The sequence below is a fragment of the Vombatus ursinus genome, unplaced genomic scaffold (genome assembly GCF_900497805.2).
Source record: "Vombatus ursinus unplaced genomic scaffold, bare-nosed wombat genome assembly UNPS02014882.1, whole genome shotgun sequence".
Taxonomy (NCBI): domain Eukaryota; kingdom Metazoa; phylum Chordata; class Mammalia; order Diprotodontia; family Vombatidae; genus Vombatus; species Vombatus ursinus.
In genome coordinates, this window is record NW_020954660.1 from 403,511 (window position 1) to 415,433 (window position 11,923).

Sequence of the window (11,923 nt, forward strand, 5' to 3'; positions counted from 1 at the left end):
GACCTTCCCTGTTTTAAGGCCCTTATTTCTCTGACATTCTCTGTTCTGAGGTCCCTCTCAGCTCTGATATTCTCTGTTCTAAGGCCCCTCCCAGCTCTGATTTTCTCTGTTCTAAGGCCCCTTCTAGCTCTGACATTCCCTGTTCTAAGGCCCCTTCCAGCTCTGACATTCCCTGTTCTAAGGTCCCTCTCAGCTCTGATATTCTCTGTTCTAAGGTCCCTCCCAGCTCTGACATTCCCTGTTCTAAGGTCTCTCCCAGCTCTGACATTTTGTGTTCTAAAACCCTTCTCAGCTCTGACAGTCTCTGTTCTATGGTCCCTCCCATCTCTCTTATTGTGTGTTCTAAGGCCCCTCTGAGCTCTGACATTCTTGTTCTAAGATCCCTCCCAGCCCTGACTTTCTCTATTCTGAGTCCTCCCATTTATGCCATTCTCTGTTCTCTGGTCCCTCCTAGCTCTATCATTCTATGTCCTATGTTCTAAGACCCTCCTAGCTCTGTTCTAAGCTTTTCTTTGTTCTAAGGTCCCATCAAGCACATTCTCTGTGCTTGATTCCAAGTGGACAGGGGACCAAGGGACAATGTTGAGGCTTGAGCTACTGACCTCCGCAGCAGCTGGTGGACATAACCCCTTGGGAAGCCTAAGAGGCTGCTTAGGAATCTTATAAAATGACTGCAGCTGCAGCCCAGAAGGAGATGGGGATGAGGGTCCAGTTGGCTTTGCCCTTGATCCATGGAATTATATATAGGGACTTATATGCAGGTCATTTACTAACTCAGCTACAGTACTGTTTTCTCCTGGCTTCCTCAGTACGTAGCCAGACAGAAGCATTTCTTTTCTTTTCTTTTTTTTTTTTTTGGTTTTGTTTTTGGCTAGGCAACGGGATTAAGTGACTTGTCCAGGGTCACACAACTAGTGTTATATGTCTGAGGCTGGATTTGAACTCAGGTCCTCCTGAATCCAGGGCCAGTGCTCTATCCACTGCGCCACCTAGCTTTCCCCAGCAGAAGCATTTCTTCAGGCAGGTTGCAGCAGCCGGCTATTCTCACTCATGAGGCTGACTATGCCAGTCATTGTTTGTTCTTGTTTCTTCTTTAGTCTGCTGGAAATCTTATTAAAATACAAGACTTGAAATATAACGTTTTAAATGAAGTCTTAAGACTAATGGAAAAACTCTGCTTTCAAGTATTTAGAACCATAGAATGTCAGAGCTGGGAGGGGCCTTAGAACACTTAATGTCAGATCTAGAAAAGACCTTAGAACGTAAAATGTTAGAGTTAGAAGAGGCTTTAGAACGAAGAATGCCAGAGCTGGGAAGGACCTTAGAACACATGATGTCAGAGCTGAGAGGAGCCTTAGAACACAGAAGGTCAGGGCTGAGAGGGGCATTAGAACACAGGATGTCAGAGCTGGGAGGGGCCTTAGAACAAAGAATGTCAGAGCTGAGAAGGACCTTGTAACTGAGAACGTCAGATCTGGGAAGGGTCTTAGAACAGGGAATGGCAGAGCTGCGATGGAGGAACCTTAGAGCACAGAATGTCAGATCTGGGAGGTGACTTAAAACATACACTGTCAGAGCTGGAAGGGCTCTTAGGACATTGAATGTCAGTGCTGGGAGGGCCCTGACGATATAGACTTTCAGAACAGGGTGGAACCTTAAGACAGAGAACAAAGAATGTCAGGCGCCTTAGAGATCATCTAGTCCCAACCCTTCGTTTTCCAGGGGAGGAAGCTGAGGAAAAGACTTGGCAGCAAAAAACTACTAAGTGCCAGAGCCAGGACTTGAATTCAGGGCTCTTGACTCCCAGGGCAGCACTCCTTTTACTACCTAATTTAGTACCTATTTCAGTTAGTGTGTGTAGAACCTGCTGCCTGGCCAGTAGAGGAGTTTCAGGTGATCCCAGCAGTTCTTCTGCTAACTAGAGACAGGCATTGAAGGAGGAAGAGCATGACTCCAGGGTGGGCATGGGCAAGGCCACTTGGAGTGGTTCTAGGCTGTGTTGGCAAGAGCTTTGCCAACAATGCCAGCTCCCTCCCCTCTGGTGCTTTCTCATTTACAAAAGCCCTTCATGGGGGCAGCTAGGTGGCGCAGTGAATAGAGCACCAGCCCTGAAGTCAGGAGGACCTGAGTTCAAATCCAGCCTCAGACCAAACACTTGACACGTACTAGCTGTGTGACCCTGGGCAAGTCACTTAACCCTGATTGCCTGGGCCATAGGTGCTCCAAGGGCTAGTATCTGTCACAACAGATGGGTTAAGAGAGAGAAAGTTATTTTTTGTTCAATGACTTACAGCCCATGAGGGGGCATGAGCAGCATTTGAATTCAGATCTCTGGACTGCTCTCGCCACTACCATACATTACTCTGATATTTTAGGGACTCATTATGTCCTTGCTGTGAGTACTCCCTCCACCAATGCAGATTGTAGCCCATCTCTGCCTTACCAGATAGCTCCACGAGTGTCTGTAACTAAAACTGCTCTTGTCTGGTGGCCAGCCTTCTGGTAGTAAGCTTCTCTGTTCATTGTATGGCAGATTCAGTTTGGGGTGCCCCTGGCATGGTCTTCCGAAACTCAGTGGTAGCACCACATCTTGAAGATGCTTTGGAGAGACTATTTAGTAGTTTTTCATTTGGATTGCTATCTTTAGTTTTTAATCATAACCTTCATTCCCAAGTTTATCCCTTCTCTTCTTTGCCCTTGGAATGAAGAATAAAAGAGAAAGATAAAAGCAAGTCTGCAAAACTAATCCGCACATGGGGCAGCTAGATGACACAGTAGATAGAGCATCATCCCTGGAGTCAGGAAGACCTGAGTTCAAATCCAGCCTCAGACACATAATATTTCCTAGCTGTGTGACTCTAGGCAAATCACTTAACCCCAATTGCCTCACTTAAAAAAAAAACAAAAACTAATCTGCACCTGACACCAAGTACATACAGTATTCTACACCCATAGCTCACCACCTTTGCAAAGAGGCCAGGGAGATACATTTTCCCAGCTCTTCTGTAGGACACAGTGTAGTCATTGTAATTCCTAATCGTTTGTTGTTCTTTCTGTTGACCTTACTGTATTTCTTGGGTGGGAGAGGAGACCCCACATGAGGAGTATTGCAGGTTTACCAGTAACCGCTGGCTGGTGCTTCCCAGTGGGGGAAGGAGCTCCCCACTGTCACTGACATGTGCTCTGTTTGTCCAGCCTCCGGAGTGAACAGTATGTCTGCATACCCTCTGGCTCCTGCTGAAGGGGTCTTGACTCTCTCTGTCCCTGTTCCCACACCTACTCTCCAGCTTGCTTTTTCAGCTACAATAGCTTGCTCTTCAGTTACCAGGCAACCCAGGAGAGTGAAAAGAGCATTGGCCCAGGGGCCTTGAGACCTGTCTTTGCAGAGCTGGCACACCCCCTCTCTGGCCACCTCCTCCATTGGCAAAAGGGGAGATGAGCCTTTGCTGACTCCATCCCAGAGGTGTTCAAGTGCCCAAGGGGAGGATGGATATGAAAGGACTGGCCTTCCCATTTCTAAAGCATGACCCTCCCTGTAGGCCTCCCCCTCCTCTGCCAGGTAGATGGTGTCTGGATTGCCATTATGAAGAAACTGAGGCTCAGATAATTTCTGTGACGCTCTGCAGGGTCACTGCTAAGAAGTGGCGGAGCCAGAATTTAAACCCCGGTCTCTTCGTTCCAAGTCCACCATCTCTCCGTTCCCATATGTGGCTTGTGGCTTAGAAAACACTCTACAACCATGGAATATCCCATCAATGAGTTGGTTGGTTTTGCTGAAATGCTTTTCTATTACCAGGGATGTCTCCGGGGGAGGGAAAGGGAGAAGGGTGTGTCTATTCACAAATGAAGGTAATCTCAAAACAAAAGATAACAATAAGAAACATTTTCTTGAATATACAGATGATCTAACAATCTTGGACTTCCATTCTGGACTGTCTTTTGGCATCTAATCTATTTTGCAGATCAAGATATCTTACGTAAACTGGAGAAAGAAAAGATTCTTGTCTTCACTCCATCCCGAAGAGTACAAGGCAGGAGGGTCGTCTGCTATGATGACCGTTTCATTGTCAAGTTGGCTTTTGACTCTGATGGCATCATTGTGTCCAATGATAACTACCGGGATCTTCAGAATGAGAAGCCTGAGTGGAAGAAATTCATCGAAGAGAGGCTACTCATGTTTTCCTTTGTCAATGACAAGTAGGTTCGGGGCCCTGGGGCCCCAGAGAACTCTATTTTTTATACTTCAAAAAAAGTTTTAACATTTCATTTTTAAAAATTTTGAGTTCCAAATTCTCTCCTTCCCTCCAGCCCTTCCCCGACCCACTGAGAAGGCTGGCAATATGATATCAATTATACATGTGAAGTCATGCAAAACATATTTCCATATGAGCCTTGTTGGAAAAGTAAAGAGGGTAAAAAAGCAGGCTTTGCATTCTAGAGTTCATGGATTTTCTCTCTGAGCCCAGAGAACCCTTGAGCCCAATTATCACTAGGAATGCATTCACACCTTTCTATTGTGATGATTAAAAAGGTCTGAGAGACATAGTTTCTGGGTAATTTAATCATTTTATGAATAAGGCCAGCATGTTATTAATAAAAGGATGGTTATTTGGCCATCTCTCTTAGACCAAAGACCTCTCATGGCGGTGGACTCACAGTTTATATGCTCTTTGAAGAGGAAGTGTTCCTGAGGAGTGACCATCAGCTCTGACTGGTTAACACAATGGGAGGTGGGCTATCTTGGGGTACATGACTTAGGTCACTCAAATTTTGGTCAAAGAGACATCAATGTCCATATCACTTTTTAAGACAAAAGAGAGGATCCACATTTTCCCTGACCTGTCCCAGCAAACACAATAAGTAGGACTATACCCATTAGCCCAAACTTAGAATTTCTTTAACTGTCTGATTAGATCTTGGCCTGGCAGATCTCTAAGAGACATTTCAATCTTGGCCTAGGTAAATCTCTTTAGAGATTTTCCACACTGGTCGGTTTCTGGATGAGGAAGTAGAAAAAGGGAAAAAAAAACTTTGCCCCTGATTCAATAATTAGTTATTAAATATGAGGGAAATAATTAATTTCTCATACTGTATCTTCCAGGTTTATGCCTCCAGATGACCCCTTAGGGCGCCATGGCCCAAGTCTGGAAAATTTCTTAAGAAAGAAACCTGTGATTCCTGAACATAAGAAGCAGCCATGCCCTTATGGTAGGTACTCAGCTGGAGGACTAAGTTATATGTCCAAGAATCCTACTAATACTCCCATGATTTTAACCCTTTGCAGTATACCAAGCACTTTCCCTACAACAGCCTGGAAAGGGACATGGTGTAGTATCATTATTCCATTTTTGAGATGAGGACACTGAGGCTCCACTTTGGCATTTTTCTCCATTTTGGCATCATTATGATAACAATTGTTACTCTGATGATAATTAAGAATAACAATAATAACTCATGTTTGTCTGGCACTCTAGGGTCTACTGACTACTTTTCTCATAATGCCGCTTCGAAGTAGGCAATGCAAGGGTGATCATCTTCATTTGACAGATGAGGGAATTGAGGCACAGAGGGGTGAAGTGGTCAGTGAATAATCCCTTGAATATTTTTCTCTTTTTGATTATTATTACTATTCCAGGAAGGGCAGTGTGGCCTACTGGCCAGCATGATCAGGTGCAGGATTGGGCAGCCTGTGATACTCAATGGCACTGTGATGCTAGACAGGTCATGTAACTCTCATTGCCCCAGCAACCCTCAAAGACTATTAGTTGCACAGTAGTTGTCAATACTCATTGGTAGACCTGCTTCTTAAGCCAGAGAAATGGGGAAGAGGATGGATTAGAAGTCAAAGGATTTGACTCCAAATCCTGGCATCTGGATGACTTTGGGAAGGTCACCTATCCTCTCTGGGTCTCAGTTTCCTTTTCTGTAAAATAAGGAAGTTGGACTAGATGGCCTCTGTGGGCTCTTGTGTGACCTTGGGCCAATCCCTTCCCCTCCCTGTGCCTCAGTTTCCTCTTCTGTAAAATGAGGGGGTGGGACTAGATGACCTCTGAGGGCCCCCTTTATAGTTCTGGATACTTGAGTTTGTGGAGTGACTCCTTCCTAAGGGAAGCTCTGTTAAAAGGCTTCTCCAGTGCCTCTGTGTGGTACGCAGGTAACATTGGTATCTGGAAGGCTCAGACAGGTCCTTGCAAGAAGCTGGAGAAGCTTTAAGGTTAAGCCCAGGGAGAGACTATATGGTTGTCATCTAAGGCCCAGCTTTCTTCAGCTTGGAGAGGACCATCAATTAGTCAATAAACATTTTTTTTCCTTTTTTTTTTAAGGCAATTGCGGTTAAGTGACTTGCCCAGGGTCACACAGCTAGTAAATAAACATTTATTAAGTGCTTACTATTTGGCAGACACTGTGTTAAGTGCTCAGGATAGCAAAAAAAAAGAAAAAAAAAAGGCAAAAGACAGTCCCTGCCTTCAAGGAGCTTACAATCTAATGGGGGAGACAACATGTAAACAAATATATGCAGACAAGCCCTATACAGGATAAACAGGAAATAATGAACAGAAGGAAGGCACCAGAACTAAGAGGGATAGGGGAAGACTTCCTGTTGGAGGTGGGATTTTAGTTAGGACTTAAAGGAAGCCAGACAAGTCAGGAGGTAGGGATGAGGAGATAGAGCATTCCATGCATGGAGGACATCCAGAGAGAATGCCCAGAGCCCAGATGGAGTGACTTGTTTGTGGAGCAGCCAGGAGGCCAGGGTCACTGGGCTGAAGAGTATGGGTAGGGAAGTAAGGTGTGAGAAGCCTGGAGAAGTAGGAGGGGCTAGGTGATGAAGGGCTTTGAATGCCAAACAGAGCATGTTGTATTTGCTCCTGGAGGCAATAGGGAGTCATTGGAATTTATTGAGTTGGGGGAATGACGTGATCTGGCCCTGTACTTTAGGAAAATCGCTTTGGTGGCTAAATGGAGGATGGACTAGAGTTGGGAGAGACTCAAGGCAGGTCCTGCTATCGCTATTGCAATAGTCCAGGTGTGAAGTGGTGAGGCCCGTACCAGGTGTATTTGAAAGATGTTACAAAGGTGAAATCAGCAGCTGTGGCAACAGTTTAAATATGGGTGAGAGATAGTGAGGAGTCCGGGATGACTCCTAGGTTGTGAACCTGAGAGACTGGGAAGATGGTGTTGCCCTCCATAGTAACAGGGAAAGTAGGAGGAATGAGGGTTTAAGGGGAAAAATAATGAGTTCCATTTTAGACATACTGAGTTTAAGATGTCTACTGAAAATCCATCGAGATGTCTGAGAGGCAGTTGGAGATGCCGGTAGAGATCAGGAGAGAGGTTAGGGCTGAGAATCATTAGCATAGAGATGGTAATTAATCTGTGAGAGCTGATGAGATCACCATGGAGGGGTGGTGACTGGGAGTCATTTTCTCGGCCCCCAACATGATGACCATTAGCCAAATTCATGGAGGGGTAGAAGTGATCTGTCCCTGGCAATATAGCTAGTAGATGCAGTCAGTACTAGAACTCTAGGCTCCAGCCTCCTACCTCCAGTGCCCTTCCCACTACTGGATGTCCATGTATTAAATTCTGCCTCTGCTTCCGTTTTAGCCTAAGCTGAATGGTAGAACCAGAGGCTCTTCTAGCATCCCCCCCGCCCCCATTAAAATGAAATGTTCTCTGTGTTAAAGCTTTTGGCAAGGACTTCAGAAGAGAAGGTTCTTGTTGCCTGAGCAGAAGAGAATTTGAGTTCCTAAGAAAAAAACGACCCATCTTGTGATTGACTGGTGCTTACTTGTGTAGCACTTGCCACATTAGGAGTAAGGATCTTCTTGTGGGGATGTAGGATGCCTTAGCAATGTGGGAGTCCAGTTCCCTGTATGGGCCCTGACATTTGACCCCGGTGAGAAGTGCCCAATGGCCTATGCCAAGGCTGAAAGACTGGCTCAAGAGCTTGGGGTGTCTAGCCCCTTTCCAGATGTAGGAATCTCTTCTACAGGATCAAAAACTTACCCTGTCACCCCCATCCCTCTCAAATTCAATGATGAGAACGTTGAACTTCAAATCCAAGGTCCCGATTTCCATCCTAGCTAGGTGACCCTGGGCAACTTATATCCCCTCTCTATGCCTCACCATCTTTGTCTATGAAATTGGAATAATAACTCTCCCACCGCCTGCTTCCCAAGCTTGTGGGGTGGAAAGTATTTTGTAACAGCCTTACAGCGCTAGAGGCATATGCATCGTCATTCGTGGTTGGAAGTTGTCTTTTCCCCTACCAAATGCTATCCAATTTCCATTTACCAGTTTTTTATGGCCTTTTAAATCTAATCTTCTAAAGGACTTCTTCTGATACAAAACTCATAGGATCCAGGGTTTGGAGCTGTAAGTGACCTTAGAGGTCCTGCTCCTTATTTTATAGACCAAGGCTGATGGAGATGAGATGACTTTATCCAAGGCCACCTAGGTAGTAAGTGTCAGAGGTAAGATTTGAATCCAGGTCCTTTGGGGTGAGAGCCAGTGTTTTTTCCCCCCCCCCCCCAAGTTTGCCTGCCTGGATGAGGACATTAATATTTCAATCTGGAATGGTTCTTAGCTTCTGTTGGATGTGGTTACAGCTTGTGGCATATCTTCAGAGACGTACCTGAATCCCAGGTGTAGGAAGCAGGCTAAAAGTTTTAGATTTGGAAGGATCAGCTAGGCCAATCTCCCTCTGGCCCCCATTTTACACATGAGGATACAGAGAGGTTAAGTGATTTTCCCACAGCCACCCAGGTGGCAGTGTCAGGATTTGAACACAGGCCCTCTGGCCCCAAAATCCATGCTCTTTCCACTGGGCCACATGATTGAGGCCTCCTGATACACACAAGGCTGTGGGGTTTGATACTTGGTTTTTACTTGACCCCAGTGGAGAGAGTATTGAAGGGAAACTAATTTCAGCTCCCCCAGGATGAGTGGAAGGGAGATGTTAGGAGATTGGAGGGAGGGGGTGGGATTTCCTAGCAAGAGCTATCTAATGATGGAGTGGGCCCTGGTCTTTTAGGTAGTGAACTCTCCGTCACTAGTGATGAAGGTGCTCCTGCAGGGTTGGGTGACCATCTGTCAGGAATTGAACAGAGGGGGATCCATGCCCTGGGCAGGGCATTGGACTGTTATGACCTCTGAGATCTCATCTAGCTCTAATGTACTATGATGTTCTGGCCATCGCCTTTGAAAATGCTGAAGGAAGGCCTAGGTTATTGCTGTGGTCTAGTAGAGGGAAACTTACTCCAAGCCATTATTTTTCAGGCAAAAAGTGCACGTATGGCCACAAGTGTAAATACTACCACCCAGAGCGTGCCAACCAGCCGCAGCGGGCGGTGGCAGATGAGCTCCGCATCAGTGCCAAACTGTCAGCTATCAAAACCATGAGTGAGGGAGCGTTGGCCAAGGGTGGTGGCGCGGCCCCAGTGCCTGCTTCCAAGAGTGAACCCAGCTCTGAAGGGAAGCGCGTCACTCCCAAACGCCAGTCAGATCCCAGCATCCGGTCTGTGGGTGTGGAAACCGACGAGAGACTGCCTATCATTCGTAAACCTGAGACCAACTCGGCCCCCACCCTGGTGACGGCACTGAGTGTCCCCACACTTCCTCCTTCCAAAAGCCATGCGGCAGGTGCCCTGAACACCCGCTCTGCAAGCAGCCCAGTGCCTGGTTCCTCACAATTCACCCATCAGAAATCTTCCCTAGAACACACAGCCAGTATGCAATACCCACCCATCCTGGTCACCAATAGCCATGGCACCTCTGTCGGCTACACTGAGCAGTACCCAAAGTACGAGTCTTTGGGGGACCATGGCTACTACTCATTGATGAGTGACTTCCCTAACCTAAGCATCAACAGTGGCCGTGGTGCAGATTACTATGGGGCCGAGCCGGACCGTCACACGCGCAGCATGTACTCTCGCAATGCCAGCCCCTGCCATGACAAACACATGAGCCATACAAGTAGTGATCCTTATTCCTCATACAGCGATTTGTATTTGGGTGTAGTAGATGCCAGTCAGGAAGATGCTATGAAGATGAACCGATCGTGCTCACAAAACCATCTCCAGCCTTTTTCACATGGTTACCATGAAGCCTTAACAAGAGTACAAAGTTACGGTCCAGATGAACCCAAGCAGGCTCCCCACAAACATCCAGCACCCCGATTAGTGTTGCATGCCCATCACCCAGTAGTTGGAGCCCGATCTAGTTGTCCTGGAGATTACCCTGTGCCTCAGAGCATCCACCCCCCCGGCACAGCTCCGCCGGGCCGAGCATTGGTGATGACACGGATGGACAGTGTTTCTGACTCCCGCCTCTATGATGGCAACCCGATGAGGCAGAGGCGGCCACCCTTGTGCCGAGAGCAGCATGCCAGCTGGGATCCTCTGCCCTATCCTGCTGCTGCCGACTCCTACAGTTATCACTCTTACCCTTTGAGCACCAACCTCATGCAGCCCTGTTATGAGCCGGTCATGGTGAGGAGCATGCCCGAAAAGATGGAGCAGATCTGGAGGAATCCCTGGGTTGGGATGTGCAGCCAGCCAAGGGAGCATCACATGATCCCTGAACACCAATACCAGACCTATAAGAACCTCTGCAATATCTTCCCGGTTGGCATTGTTCTCTCGGTGATGGAGAAGAATCCCCACATGACAGATGCACAGCAGCTGGCAGCCATAATTGTGGCCAAGTTGAGATCAGGACGCTAATGGGGGCGCCTCGTCTCCCATCCTTTCTTGGGGTGAGCGATCTGGGAAGAGAAGATACAGGGGAAAGGGGCTATCCCAGTACTAATGTTCTCTTCCTAATCGATTCTGTACAGGAAAAAGGATGTCAATGGTATACTGAAGGCAGATGCTGAAAGCGCCCAAATCAGATTGTATTGTACATAGGTTTAATATTTTAGGGTTGTTTTAAAGTAAGAATTTCAAAAGCTGTGTGAAAGGAGATAGTGTTTCTTATTGCATGGATAGTTGACCATCACATATCCTTAATGAACTAAATGGGGTCACAGTTCACCCTTGAATGCTATAAGTGCAAACCTATCGTCAGCAGTTATATTGCATGTTTGAATGTATATTTTCTGGGGTGCGTTAAGTGTATATATATATATGCATATATATATATAAATACTATTTTCTGTTGAGATATAGATGTGCCCATCTATATTAGTGTGTGTCTAAAATATGTGTGTGTATACATATATATAAAATGTGTTTATGTATGTATATATATATACACATATGTGTATATATATACACACACATATATATGTATACACACACACATGCATACACACAGTCTTAGAAAACGAGCTCTGCACGGTCCTGAACCTACACTCAGTCATGTAGGTAGAGAGGCCAACTAGGCCATCTTTGCTGCATCTCGCATTAGCAAAGAGTATCAAAGTGGAAGGGGCTCACCAGCAGTGGGGGAGATTGCTGCGTTTGGTGACAGAACAAACCAGCTTCCACCCCCTCCCACAGCCCTTTGTACTTTTTCAAATGTCAATCCTTGTTGACATTTCTTTAACATTTGAAGTCTCTCAATGACTTCACTTGATAAAGCTGAGGTCAGGTTGCAGCATCCCTCTTTGAAAGAGCTAATGGAAGCAAATTTTGTTTCCCGGGCGTCCCATGTGGAAGCCATGGAGCTCTGGCCTTCAGAGGCTTCCTGTCAAAATCAGGAGCCATCGCATGACCTAGTCGGTGAAATGCCTTCGAGCACAAAGCATCACATTTGAAATAACTGGCATTTCAAACAAGTATTAAAGCTTCACTGGCAAACACGCCCTCATTTGGCTGGCCAGCTCTGTGTTATTCACCCCTCTGGGAGCAAAAAATGAGGAGCCGTAGACTCCTAGACCATGGAGAGCTAGGAGGGCCCTTCAGACATGGAATGTGAT

General features: G+C 46.4%; 1 protein-coding gene across 2 annotated transcripts in view; it reads left to right on the top strand.

Moving 5' to 3' along the window:
- Positions 1–11,172, top strand: part of ZC3H12B (zinc finger CCCH-type containing 12B) — a 59,661-nt gene extending 48,489 nt beyond the window's left edge. For both annotated transcript variants that reach the window (XM_027842672.1, XM_027842673.1), the window contains exons 4-6: positions 3,963–4,197; positions 5,102–5,208; positions 9,283–11,172. In XM_027842672.1, coding sequence (XP_027698473.1) covers positions 3,963–4,197; positions 5,102–5,208; positions 9,283–10,727 — 1,787 coding nt within the window. In that variant the 3' untranslated portion in view covers positions 10,728–11,172. The remainder of the gene's footprint in view (positions 1–3,962; positions 4,198–5,101; positions 5,209–9,282) is intronic.
- The last annotated feature ends 751 nt before the right edge of the window (positions 11,173–11,923 follow it).